Genomic DNA, 14,872 nt, shown 5'->3' on the forward strand with positions numbered 1-14,872 from the left:
ACAGCAGCGCCAGAAGAAGTAGAGAGTGCAAGAAGAGAAGGGATAAATATATATGCTACAGTGGGTTATTGTTTAGTAGTGAGACGGCGAGGGGGAAGAAACTGTTTTTGTGTCTCGAGGTTTTGGCAAACAGTGATCTGTAAGCGTCTACCAGAGGGGAGGAGTTTGAATAGTTTGTGACCGGGGTGGGAGGAGTCTGCAGTGATTTTTCCTGCCCGTTTCCTGACTCTGGAGGTGTACAGGTCTTGGATGGTGGGCAGGTTGGCACCGATGATCTTCTCTGCAGACCTCACTGTCCGTTGGAGTCTGTTCTGGTCTAGTTTGGTGGCCGATCCAAACCAGACAGTGATTGAAGTGCACAGAACAGACTCTATAACTGCGGTGTAAAACATGATCAGCAGCTCCTGAGGCAGGTTGTACTTCCGAAGCTGGCGCAGGAAGTACAACCTCTGCTGGGCCTTTTTGATGATTTTCTTGACGTTAGGTTCCCACTTCAGGTTCCGGGAGATTGTGGATCCCAGAAACCTGAAGGATTCCACAGCCAACACAGTGTTATTGAGTATGGTGCGGGGGGGCAGTGCTGGGGGGCTCCTCCTGAAGTCCACTGTCATCTCCACAGTCTTAAGCATGTTCAGCTCTAGGTTGTTGCGACCGCACCACAGGACCAGCTGTTCAACTTCCCGCTTATATGCAGACTCATCATCACGGATGAGGCCGATGACTGATGTGTCGTCTGCAAATTTGAGGAGATATTCAGTTAAAGGTGTTGTAACAGCGACTGTCTCTGTCTTTCTTTCTGTGTCCTTTGAAATTTCTGTCTCGCAATCTCCTTCTCTCTCTCTTTCTCCTTTTTCTTATGTCTCTCTCAATCTCTCGTTCTCCCTCTCTTACTCCTCTGTCTCTCCCAAAAAATATTTCTCCCTCTAAATCTTTTTCTCCCTCTTTCTCTCCATCTCTCTTTCTCAATCTCTCTCTCAATCCGTTAATTATCAGTTCAGCTCAATGCTTTTGGGCTTCAACCCTTTTTAGCAGGTAGTTCCTATGTTTCTGTGTTGTCAGCTATTTTCAAATATGTTTTCAAATATTTCAGCTTTAAAACATTTCAACGCATTTTCAGCAGGAAATGCATTTTCTAGTTATTTGTTCTCTTCCCACCAGGATTCTTCTGCTTGCCGGTGGGTACAATGGTGGACTATAATGTGACCGTATCCACTGCCAATCTCACCACTGCCGGCACCTTTAGCGGTGTCTACATTAAGCTGGTGGGCACAGATGGGGAGAGCGAACGCAAATGGCTCATTAGCATCAAATGGGCTCTTTCGTTCATCAGAGGAGCAGTAAGTCTGAAATATCCTTCTCCAAATATATAACACTGTACCTCAATTTAAGATTATTGTATTGAATAAAAATCTAGAAAAGCTGATGTAAACCTCATTCAACTCTGACTCATATGTGCTGCGCTGTAACTCTTTAACTCACAGCCACAAAGGTGACCAAAGCAACAACACAAATCCCATTAATGAGCTTATTTCATTACATTTTATCTTGTCCACCATTCTAAATTCAATATTGTATGCTAACTTTTGTGATGATACAGCTCAGTTTGTGCTCATCGAATACATTGTTTCTCCCATATGAATGTTTCCAACCCATTTCTGTCATTCCAGGTGTCCAGTTTCACCGTGTCCTGCCCTGTCTCCATTGGAAAGCTAGTCCTAATAGAGATAGAGAAACCGCCTTTCCTTCTCTTCTTTGAAGACTCTTGGTTCCCTGCCAAGGTGGAAGTGAATTCTCCTGAGGGTGACACCTACAACTTTCCCATCTACCGCTGGATCACTGACAATGAGGTGCACCGCTTTAGAGAGGCAAAAGGTTTGTGTAAATTAGACTGAGTCTTCGTCAGACATCCAGTCTGCTGCTTACTGACTACGGAAGACATAAAAGAAAGACAAGTTATTCTATTAGGGTTGAGTAACTAACACGCTGTATTTGTCAACAATATCAAATCTTGTAAATCTTTCTTTCTTTAAGCTCTGAGAGTCTTTGAAGACAGCCATCCTCTTGGCAGGTACAGTCGGGAGCAGGAGCTGAAGCAAAGAGAGGAAGACTATCGGTGAGCGATCAGAACTTGTACACTTTGTCACTTTATCCACCCTAAAACTAACATCTACACCCTATTGGGTGAACATCAACCCCTATATGACATTGTTACCCCTACCAGGGTTTATTGAAATGGATTTAGCGAAATTGCAATTGAAGTTGAGGATATATAATGCTTACATACTGTTACACCCAGAGCTTCTGGGTAGTTCTGTGTTCACTGTCTGTTTCTGTTGTGTTGTCTGTCACTCACCTTGTCTGTTGTTTCAGACTCCTCCCTCCTCGTATGCCAACCTCCTGTATGATTGCAAGCCCCGCCCTCATTGTTTCCACTTGTCCCTCGTTCCCCTGTGTATTGAATCTGTGTCAACCCCTTGTCCAGTGTCAGTTTGTCTCTAACGTTTTGCTAGTAAAGACCTTTGTTTTCCTGAATCTGACTACTGCTTCTTGTCATCTGCTTTTGAGTCCTATTCCATGTGGCTCCCAGCCATTCCCTAACACATACTAAGTTAAATCTGCATATACACTGGTATATGTGCAAAGTTCCTCATTCGCTGCTCCTCTCTATCGTTTCCAGTTGGGATGTGTATCAGGAGGGAATACCTCACTGCATCAAGGCAGAAAGCCCTTTTCTCTGCCTGATGAGGTCCGCTTCTCCTTCACAAAGACCACAGAGTTGCTCTACACAGTGTCCGCCGGGTGAGATCTTCACTTCTGTCATATCTATCTATATAGATGTACCTGCCGATTAAATTTATTTAAGGCATAATAATAAAGTTAATCTATGCTTTTATTTTCTAGGGTGGCTGAGCTGCAACTGAAGGGACTTTCTGATTCCAAGGAGAACTGGTCTGATATTGAAGCTATCGATCAGGTGTTCTGGTGCAAACATACTGACATATCAGGTACTATTATGGCAGTTAAATACTTGATGCTGTATACATGATAGTGCATTTAATTATGTTCATTCAGATCACCATAATTATATCTAGAACATGTTATAATTGTTTTATCACTTGATAAACAGGAACAAATTTACAGTATTTAATTGCTTACAATTTAGATTTACTATTTGTTTATAGTCAAATATAGATTGTAAGCAATTAAATACTGTCGATTTCTGTCCAGCCATGTCTGTAACTGCAACGTGCAACACATTGTTTCACTTGCAGTGTTTAGTTAAGGTGATAATTGTGATGGAACAATATTTTCTAGCACAAAGTTTAAAACTCAATAAAGGTCAACTCTGCTTTTTTTCCCAGACTATGTCCGTGATCATTGGAAGGAGGACGCTTTCTTTGGCTACCAGTTTCTAAACGGTGTGAACCCCATGTTGATCCAACGCTGCACAACCCTGCCCAATACCTTTCCTGTCAGTGATGACATGGTCTCCCTCAGTGGTCAGTGTAGCTTGGCAGATGAAATGAAGGTGAATGTCTTCACTTTGATTAATCTGAGAGACATATTTAGCTCCATGACACGTTCAAATGCGAAATGCATGTTGAACTTACATGTTCACTTTCATGTGAGTCAAATTATTTCTCATCCTCATTCAAATTAAATACAGAGCGGCAACATATTCCTGTGTGACTACAAGCGTTTGGATGGTCTGAAATCAAACATCATCAACGAGAAGAAGCAGTACTTGATGGCTCCCCTGGTCTTGCTTCACAAAACACCTGATGATAAGCTGATGCCAATTGCTATTCAGGTGAGATAACACTCATGTAGCGTATTTTAGCTATGACTCGTCCAGGACGGACAGACATGCAATACTGTGGATGTTATATGTACAGACAAGATATAAATACCTGTAGTTTAAATTACACAAATAGAGTGCAAACAGATCCTGAAATTTCCCGACTGTGGGACTAATAAAGGATTATCTTATTTTATCTTATCTTATATGACTTGTGTGGATCAGAGAAAAAAAGTATTTTCATTCCAATTGCTAGCTAAGCTAACTGAAAAGCAGATGAAATCTATAGTAACACTCAACAATTTCAGATATCTCTTGAAATGTTATTGACCACTACTGATAATAGATTGAATTGATTTAATGAACCACACCCCTTCTTTCCTGCAGCTGAAGCAGACTCCAGCAGATGATAATCCCATCTTCTTTTCTACTGACTCTGAGTACGACTGGTTGATGGCCAAGATTTTTGTGAGAAGTGCAGATTTCAACGAGCATCAACTGAATGTTCATCTGCTGCGCACTCATTTGCTGGCGGAAGTTTTTGCAGTGTCACTGCTGCGCAACGTGCCCATGGTGCATCCGCTGCACAAGGTAACTGAAAGGGAGAAAGACTGAACTTGTACTATAGTTGATCATCATTGAACCATAATGTGTTCGTGTATATATATTTTCAAGTATTTCACACAAATGGTATAGAAGCATCAAGATGTGTGCTTTGAAGTTAACAGTTTTCCTCTTTCCCCCAGCTCCTCGTACCTCACACTCGCTACACTCTACAGATCAACTACTTAGCTCGAGCTAAACTAATATCTGACGATGGATTTTTTACAGAGGTACAAAATGACAAACACCTAATTACCAAAACATATTTTAATATTTTCAATTCCATGTACATTATTTATCTCTCACTATGATCCTTACATATTTCATTGTCTCGTAGTATGCAAGTGTTGGTGAGGGTACGAGGACACTTTTAAAGAGATCCCTGGCCTCAGTGACTTACAGCTCCCTCTGCATACCTGACGACATTGTTGCGCGTGGGCTGGAGGACGTTCCGAACTACTACTACAGAGACGATGGACTCAAGCTTTGGGATATCATCCACAGGTAGTACAGGTGTCCTGATATCGGGAAAACAAATGCTCGAAATCCTGCCCTCTATTAGCTAGCTTTTATTTGGTTTAGCGATGAGTGACAAGGTTTTAAAGCAGAGAACACCGACAGACGCTGCAGACTTAATAATAGTCCTAATTCCGTACAAAAGTTTGCAGAGTAACTCATCCCACAGCTTTGCACACATGCGTAAAATGCAAGTTTCAGCAATATTTTGGGGATTGTTTGTATTGCACAGAATATTCAGAGCGAGAGTGAAGAGGTAACTGCAACAGAGTGAGAGGGAGCAACAAAAATGTATTTTGCCTTCAGTCCCACCATTTTTACTCTATACACACCATTTTTGGATTCAATTCAGTTTATTTGTATAGCCCAATTTCACAAATTACAAATTTGTCTCGGAGTGCTTTACAATCTGTACACATAGACATCCCTGCCCCAAAACCTCACATCGGATCAGGAAAAACTCCCAAATAACCCTTCAGGGGAAAAAGGGAAGAAACCTTCAGGAGAGCAACAGAGGAGGATCCCTCTCCAGGATGGACAGGTGCAATAGATGTCATGTGTACAGAAGGACAGATTTAGAGTTAAAATACATTCAATGAATATGACAGTGTATGAATAGTTGGTAGTAGGCATATTCCACGATCCATCAGGAGGTAGAGAGGAGGAGTGGGCGGAGTCTCAACAGTCCCCCAGCAGCCTATAGCAGCATATCAAGGGGCCGGACCAGGGCACACCTGATTCAGCACCAACTATAAGCACTGTCAAAGAGGATTAAAATACTGAGATTAGAGGAGCAAAAGATCCACAGTTTTAAGATGCTCACATTTTAAATTCCACAAATATAACAAGCATATCAACGCGTTCGGCTTGAAATCCAGGGTTTAACAGATGGTTTTGTAGAATATCCACTACCAGTCTTAAGATTGCCTTTGTCCTCCACCCCTGTGTCTATGACACAATAGCTGCTCTCAAGTCCATCACAAATACATGGCGTATATATATTGCAATGTCTTACAATAGTAGCCAACAATGGATAGTTCTTATGTAACATTTTGTTTCTCATAAAGAATCAGTCAAGCTGCAACTTTTCCCTTTCTTTTGCCCTTTACATACAGTTTCTTTGCATACTTTTACAGTTAGTGCATCTTGATGCAATTTCCTCTTAAAAGTTTATCTTGAAATGTACAGTATGCTCTATAGCAGTCACCAGAGACACTGCTGCAAGTTATATTGATAATGCCTTAAAATAGGGTGATACAGAGTTCAGTAAAGTAGTGATATGCCTCTTGAGTGAGTATATTGGCATTTGATGACATTTTCTGAAATGAATCAGCCTGAACTTGTCATGTGTTGTCGTAGCGAGAGAGAGGACCCAAATGCCGACAATTCTTCGAAACCAGGATTTAATTCTACTAGAAACAGGTTACAGACAGGACTAGTATGACAACACAAACTACATGGTACGAAGCCACCAGAAATGGACCCAGCCTTCATAAATCAGGACCAGTTTACGGTGACGTTCTTCTCCAGAACATGTTGGAGTCCCTCCGGGCCCTTGCCTCTGTGCTTCAGTCCACATCGGTTCGTGCTCCCCGTGTCCTGTCGGCACCTCGGCCGACTCCTGCTCTCAGTGTCCCGTCGCCGGCTCCAGTCCCCGGTGTTCCTTCATGTGTTGTCGTAGCGAGAGAGGGCCCAAATGCAGACAATTCTTCAAAACGAGGATTTATTCTACTAGAAACAGGCTACACACAGGACTAGTAGGACTAGTAGGACTAGTAGGACTACACGGTACGAAGCCACACTGGGAATGAGACGAACAGGGTTTAAATACACAGGCAAGGTGAAGGTGATTGGACACTGGGGAACGAGACACAGGTGGACACAATGAGGGTGGAGCTAGTAATCACACAGAAGGAAACAATCAGGACCAGGGCAGACAATCACAGGGAGACAGACGACACAAGGACTTCAAAATAAGACACAAAACGAGACAGAAACGCCGGGTCATGACAGAAGTACTTTGATTGAGAACCTCTGCTCAATTTTGGAGGGAGCATCCCTAGCCTTCAAATTTGAAGGTGTCAGTGTCAATAAAAAACTATCATTAGTTAGATTGACACAAAGACAGGTGAAGTCTGAATGTTATAATTTGTATTATGACAGAGGGCACTATAATATGAAATAACCATTTATTTTGGGGATTTTAATTAAATGATTAATTCAGCACATATACTGAAATATACGTTTTTACTTTCTCTCAAAATGTTGGCCAAGAGATGAGAAGATCAAAGAGCATGATATAGATCTTCTCATCATACTCTTAACAAGAAAGTGTCAAACTATTTCTTTAAAGTTGTTTGATCTACTTTGTTGAATAAGCACCAAATTCCTAAAATTAACATAACTGATCATTGGAAAGAAATGACCTTATGTTGGCTTACAAAATAAATTATTAATACTGTAGTGAGTATAAAGAAATGCATAATTTAACTGGGAATGTGCTGAACCGAATTTATCAACATTTCTCAAAGGTTTGTGCAGGGAGTGCTGAGCTTCTACTACAAGAATGACGCTGAGGTCCAGAAAGACTCCGAACTGCAGAAGTGGATTTCAGATATTTTTGAACATGGATTCCTTTCCCAAGAAAGCACAGGTGGGCTTTAAAGACAAGCTCCATCTTAATGATGATAAATGGGCACATTTATGAACCATTATATGATGTTAATGCAAACCGAATCATGATCATCATCCATATTTTGTCATCTATGTATTAAATACTTTATTCCTGCTAATTCTCAGGAATTCCCCAGAGCTTTACCACGGTGGTGGAGTTGGTCAAGTTTGTCACCATGACGATCTTCACTTGCTCAGGACAGCACTCGGCTGTGAACACTGGACAGGTGAGGCCTTTCAATTCAGTTGTAATAATGCTATTTTTCTGGATTGGATCTTTGAGGTTTTGACTGTTACCCTGAAGTCTTTAACATAAACAAGAGTCTACAGCCATGCTAGCGGAACTAAACTGGACTTTGGCACGATGATGCTTTGAGATAAACACAACAACTGCTAACATACAATGGCAATGCTAACGTGTTGAATTTTAGCAGGTATATTGTTTATAAGATCAACATCTTCAATTACCTTGTTAACATGCGCACATCAGCAAACGTTTTCTAATCGGCACAACACAGAAAGTATAGCTGAGGCTGGTAGTAATGTCATTCATTTTGCAGGTATTTGTTTAAGTTTTGGAAAAACAAAAACTTTGATATGGCAAATGAAAAGTCCACCAAAGTGATTAGAGTTTGTCCGAAGGTAAACATAAATGTCGAACCCAAATGGAATGACGATCCAACTGAAAGTTGTCAAGACATTGCTTTGAAAACCAAGAATGTTATTCTTATCATGGCGCTAGAGGAAAAATCAGTGGATCATCAAAGTCATCAGTATTAATCCTCTTGGAACCATGAATGTCTTTGGTACAATCCAATGTTTCAATGTGGACCAAGGTAGGAGACAGACTGACATATGGCGTAGCTTCAAACGGTGTTTACCAGTCATCTGTCTATCATTCATTCGTCACAGTATGATTATGGTGGCTGGATGCCCAACACTCCCATCTCCCTACAACGTCCTCCACCAACCACAAAGGGGACAACAAGTGAGGCCACGATGCTGCAGACATTCCCTGATGTCAAAACCACGGTTATGGGATTGTCTGTATTGTGGCTACTCAGCAAGAGGTCCACTGACTTTGTAAGTGCCCAAGTCTTTAATCACATAAATCAAATTAGAGTCCTGCTCACTAAAACTGTACATTAATGTATATTGCCAAAAGTCTGTTTAAAAATGTTTAAACATTAATTTTTTGAATGTATCATTGATGTCATCAGGTCCCTCTCGGTCAGTACCCAAAGGACCATTTTAGTGAGAAGATTCCCTGCAAGCTGATTGAGGATTTCCAAGGAGAGCTTCAAGAGTCCAGTGCGGCCATCAAAGCCAGAAATGAAAATCTGGAGATCCCATACACATACCTGGATCCAAAAGAGCTAGAAAATAGTGTGGCCATTTGAATATCAGAAGGTGTGACCTCCACAGTCCGGTCCTGTCCGGTCTCTGTATGTCTTGACTTGCTGGTCGGCCGTTTACTCCACCTGCGTGTCTTCTCTTGTCTTTCACCTGTTTGCAGTTATATATCACATTTAGTCTGTATGCTTTTACGTTGTATCTCTGACATTATGTTTTTATTCTGTCCATTTTAACATGGTTCTCCCTTATTTTATTTGCTTTATCTGTAGATTGTATTTGTAATCTTATGTTTTTAGGTTTATTCTTAACATCAGCAACATTGGGACTACAGATGAAAAATAGCCTCTTGGCTAACTCTGGCACATTTACTGCAATGTTTTTATCAATGTGCACTGTCCCTTATTAAATAAACCATTAAAGAAAGACAGCTGTTTGTCAAATTCAGCTTCATATTTAAAAAAGTGAGAAAGGGAAGAAATCATAAGCCACATGTTAAATTTCCTTAAATCTTCAATGAATATATAGGGAAGCTAATCAAAATAAAGTTACAAATGCGTTTGCTTTCTCAACACAATGTTTTTTATACATCTCATATTTTTTCTGGGCCAACTCTACAGTATATGCGTTGTTTTGTCGTTGCCATTCACAGCTAATTCATCTGCAGTTGGTTCACTTTGTGAGCCTGTTTGTCCTGTGCCAATTGATCTATTGAACAATAAATATATATCTTTTGTGAAAAATAACTAGCATTAGCTTGGTTTCGTCGTCAGACAAAACTTTCAATCAAGCTTCTTTTAGTGAGCTTTATGTGCTCCATAAATCAAATGAAACATGCGTTTAGGAGTCAAAATTGTCTTTATTCTGCCCCCAGCTCTTTTGGAAAGCTGGTGCCGATTGAGATAAGTCTCTTCCACTGTTCCCAGAAGACACTGGGTTTCCTTGCAATGTGAAAGTAAAGTCCCCGGAGGGAGTCATCGACAACTTTCCCAGCTGCTGTATCGTTAACAGCGAGGTGTGACTCTGTTTAATCGTTAAAGATTTTGTGGAACCTTTTCTCATTTCTGTCCAACATTTATACAAGGTTCTCTGTCAAATAAAGGCAAAAGTGTGTTATATTCCAAGAGTTATTGTGACAGTTAAAGTACACTGGAAAAAAAACAGAACAAGAGGATGGAAGCCCCCATATTCAGCAATAATGGTGATTTATAGTGGGCATTTGTATATTACAATGAATTAAAGTGTAACCTTTCTGACTGATTATGAATGGTTGGCTGATTAACTATCTCTCCAAAAAATTGATTAAAAGGGATAATCTCTCTGTGGGAACTTTGAGACTTTAATGTTAGTAAAAAGAACACAGGATCTTCATGAAACACTTAAAACGTTGTCTGCTTTAGAAAATGGTCAGCAGCAATTTGACATATTACCTAAAAACTCTTAACACACCTGCTACTAACAGATTATTTGCATTTAGCTATAATATATCAAATTAAGTAAATCCCACAAAATAGCTTTCATCTTCATTCTACAGTAACTTTGATAACTGGATGCTGAATAATTCAATCAACATATAGAAATTGACTGTGTTGGAGGAGCTGCCCTTTTGCTGCTCATTTCCTGATGGATTTTATAATGTGTGGCACTCCCTCTGCAACACAAATTCAAATGTGTGCTTCAAGGCGTTTACAAAATTCAATTTGTATAATAAGTAGTACAGTTAGTGGGTCATTAGTTAGCAGGTCCGTCTTTCAATAAGTGCATCGGCGGTTCGATCCTCGTGCTAGCCCTAGTCATTGTGTCCTTGAGCCAGTCACTTTACCCTGAACTGCTCCCTGTAGCTGTGTTTACAGTGTATGATTGTAAGTCGCTTTGGATAAAGGCGTCAGCTAAATATAATGGAATGTAATCACAGTGAAAAGGTTTGTAGAATTTAAGAAGAATCTTCAAAAACCTGCTTATTCTCAGAACAATCCATCTTCCTTTTTCTCATCAAGCTGGGGTTAAATAGACAATGTGATGATTCCTCAACAAAGTCATCCTGCTACTAGGTGATGTAGACCCGCCTGTGTATTTATTTCACCTGGAGGCTTTCCTACATGTTATCAGCTTTAAGAAATTTAGGAACACATTTAAAGGAGAGTAAGCAGAAGGGATTGTTACTAGATTACAGACAACCTGATTGTCAATACAAGAGCCTTGATTGCTAAAGTTTTTACGCCATTTAAGGTTATTTTTCAGTTACTACCCACAGCTAATAATGGTAGATCATGACATCAAAGAGTGGGGCTGGATTGTACCAGGTTGAAAATAACTTTAAATGTAGTTTCATACCACACTGTTAAAAGCCAATGTATCCCCTTTTTTGTAATTTTTTTTTACAGTTTTATTATTCTAGGCACTGATCTGTTGAATCATTTAACCCTTGTGTTGCCTTCGGGTCAATTTGACCCGATTCAATGTTTCACCCTCCTGTCGCCTTCGGGTCAATATGAACCGATTCAATGTTTAACCCTCCTGTTACCTTTATATTTACTAACATATTTTACCCTTGAGGTCAATATGACCCCAGCTATTAAAATCTCCAGAAAATTATTAGAATTAATATTGTTTTCCAAGTTTAAGTGTGAGGTACTTTATGTTTGTTTGTTGACTCCCGAAAGAACACCGACATTAAACATTGAATTGGGTCAAATTGACCCGAAGGCGACAGGAGGGTTAAATATTGAATCGGGTCAAAATGACTCGAAGGCAACACAAGGGTTAAGGACCTCCCCCAAACATTCAGAGGTTAACCACTTGAGATGCCCCCTCTGGGGATTGCAGTTTGTGTGCAATAACGGGCTCTGGGAAAGCTGTGCTGAACTTGTTTCATCTTGGCCTTCACCTCTGACGCTGTGGGTTGTAGGACGCTCGCTACATTTTTATATTCCTCGCTGGTTACACTGGATTTTCCAAGTCTGTTAAAACTAAAAGCATGATTGCAATAATATGTAATGATTAGAATAAACCGCAGTGTGTTAATATTAATCTGATTTATTGAAGGGACCGTATTGTCTAGGTTCCGGCAAAACATCAGAAGAGACGGCACTTTGCAGCTAGAAATATGCCTGAGAGAGAGATATTGTGTCTGCAGCTCAAGGTTAGCTACACGCCTAACAGTATTCAACATTCACACTTGCTATCAGTATTTACACATGCCAAGAGGGTGCGCGCGGCCGACAGATAGCCCCCACCCGGGGGTCGGAGTGAATTCTCCTAACAATCCAGAGCCAAGAATAGGTCAGGGGGTGAGATATGTACCTGTGACGAGATCTGTGAATAAAAGATTGCACCTTAAGTTGGGGGAGAGTGGGTTTTTGGGCTCATCTTGCATGTTGAGAGAGAGCTCCCCGTGTGATTGCAATCGCTGGTGAGCGTTTGTACTTTGCTTTTGATCAGTGAATAAACGTCTCCCTAAAGGAGAGAACGATAGCAGATTGTGGATTGTATTATTCAAGAAGCTCTTCCAGGCTGCCAATTCTGAATTACGTTACAATTCCCAAATCTTCATGGTTTGGCTTCTCAAAAAAAACAGTCATAAAGACATTTTACCATTGAGTTATGATCTGCATTGATTCATGTTTGTCTTCAATGCCTCCTTTAGAGTAGAGCATGACGGTAGGAAGCAGTCATTTGTGGTTTGCTACATTTGTCCAGCTATACTAGCGTGATAAAAAAATTATTGGTACATTTTATTAGGTGAAGTGGTTGGCTCCAGATTACATATTTGAAGATATATAAAAAGCTAAAACACAGAAATTCACAGTTTATTTTAGGACCTCTTTATGATTGTATGTAATTGCCATTTTTGTTCAATTAATTTCTTCATCGTTATCAAATCAATGAGTAAAGTGGAAACAACAATTGTAGTCACAGTGCATTCTCCAATAAACCACATTCATCATCACTCCTACTGTAGATGAAGAATCACTACGACCTGAGGCTTGTGTCTCAAAGCTAAATGATGCTATTATTTTATTATGTTATTAAGCTTTCTTTACACACATATTTGTGCTTACATAATTGTGCGACTAAACCCTTGTGAGCAAATCCATCAAGTTAGCTGGATACCATCATAATAGCTTGTGGCACAAGGCTTTTGATTTAGGCCTGCCATTTTTGGTAAAGATACCTACATTTCAAGGAGCAAATAATTCAACTCCAAAATCTAATTTAAAATGTAAATGAATGGGACATAATGTGTTCATTTTTATTGTTTTCTAATTTAAGAAATTTGATAACTCTCACATACTTATCAGTTGTATCAACGTATCTAATGGTGACACTGCAGTAACAGTTAAAAGATTTAAAGATGATAAAAAAAAGAATCGTAAAGCTAGCGCCTCCTCCCTTAATACCTCCTTCATTGTTTTCTTTATTAGTCCTGTTCATTGTGCTAACTTCCCTTCTTTCTTTACCACTTAATTGTATCCCTTTCTTTCCTTATTGTGTGTGTTTCAAGTTTCAAGTTTCAAGTTTCAAGTTTTTATTGTCACATCCCCTTTTATACAAGTATAATCGGTTTGTGAAATTCTTATGTGCAAAACACCCGACAGCAGTAGCAGACTAAAAAAAGAATAAGAATGAGAATAAACTATACAATATCCACACAAAAAAGAAGAAAGTATTAACAATATATATATAAAACAATGTAATAGAATATACATCATGACAATATATATATATAAAACAATGTAATAAAATATACACTTTTTTGAGACAATATATATATATATATGTATATACATACAATATATATATACAATATATATATATAAAACAATGTAATAAAATATACACCATGGCCATAGATATTCACAGAATATGTTCTGGTGTATAGTGTTAATGAGGGTCTCAGTCCTTGTTCAGCAGCCTGATGGCCTGACTGAAGAAGCTGTCCCTCAGTCTGTTTGTCGGCACTTGATACTGCGGTATCGCCTGCCTGACGGTAGAAGGGTGAACAGTTTGTGGCGGGGTGGTTATTGTCTTTCATCATCCGTTTGGCCCTGGCCACGCACCGCTTGGTGTATATGTCCAGGATGGAGGAAGCTCACCTCCAACGATGTACTGTGCCGACCGCACCACCCTCTGTAGTGCCCTACGCTCCAGGGCGGTGCAGTTCCCGTACCAGACGGTGATGCAACCTGTCAGAACACTCTCGATGGTACTGGTGTAGAATGTTCTGAGGATGCGGGGGTCCATGTTGAATTTCCTCAGTCGCCTAAGGAAATACAGGCGTTGTTGGGCCCTTTTCACCACGTGAGTGGTGTGCGTGGTCCATGTGAGGTCCTCGGAGATGTGCACGCCGAGGAACTTGAAGCTGCTGACCCTCTACTGCAACTCCGTCTATGGAGATGGGGTGTGCTCTCCTCTCCGCTTCCTGTAGTCCACGATCAGCTCCTTGGTCTTCTTGACGTTGAGGACGAGGCTGTTCTCCTGGCACCACTGTACCAGTGATCCAACCTCCTCCCTGTAGGCTGTCTCGTCGTCGTCGGTGATCAGCCCCAACACTGTTGTGTCGTCAGCAAACTTGATGATGACGTTGGAGCTGTGCATGGCCGTGCAGTCGTGGGTGTACAGGGAGTAGAGGAGAGGGCTCAACACGCATCCCTGAGGGGCTCCCGTGTTGAGGGTCAGCGGCTCTGAGGTGGTACTGCCCATCCTCACCACCTGGCGGCGGCCCGACAGGAAGTCCAGTATCCAGCTGCACATGGTAGAGTGCAGGCCTAGACCTCTGAGCTTGGTGTCGAGCTTGGCGGGAACAATAGTGTTGAACGCTGAGCTGTAGTCCACAACCAGCATTCGCACACAACAGTTCCTCCCCTCCAGGTGGGAGGGGAGTGTGTGTGTGTGTGTGTGTGTGTGTGTATGAAACTTTAAAACGTT

The 14,872-nt window shown here is 40.7% G+C and overlaps 1 protein-coding gene across 1 annotated transcript; it reads left to right on the forward strand.

The window, feature by feature from the left end:
* The first annotated feature begins 849 nt into the window (after positions 1–849).
* On the forward strand, positions 850–10,060 carry LOC130190525 (arachidonate 12-lipoxygenase, 12R-type-like). Its single transcript, XM_056409975.1, is given in 16 exon segments — positions 850–1,337; positions 1,668–1,872; positions 2,032–2,113; positions 2,678–2,727; positions 2,730–2,799; positions 2,902–3,005; positions 3,363–3,529; positions 3,668–3,811; positions 4,187–4,390; positions 4,546–4,632; positions 4,740–4,906; positions 7,450–7,571; positions 7,718–7,818; positions 8,504–8,674; positions 8,812–9,001; positions 9,819–10,060. Coding segments are annotated over 15 exon segments (2,007 nt in total). The 5' UTR covers positions 850–1,184; the 3' UTR covers positions 8,992–9,001; positions 9,819–10,060.
* The last annotated feature ends 4,812 nt before the right edge of the window (positions 10,061–14,872 follow it).

The sequence above is a fragment of the Pseudoliparis swirei genome, chromosome 24 (assembly GCF_029220125.1).
Source record: "Pseudoliparis swirei isolate HS2019 ecotype Mariana Trench chromosome 24, NWPU_hadal_v1, whole genome shotgun sequence".
Classification (NCBI taxonomy): Eukaryota; Metazoa; Chordata; class Actinopteri; order Perciformes; family Liparidae; genus Pseudoliparis; species Pseudoliparis swirei.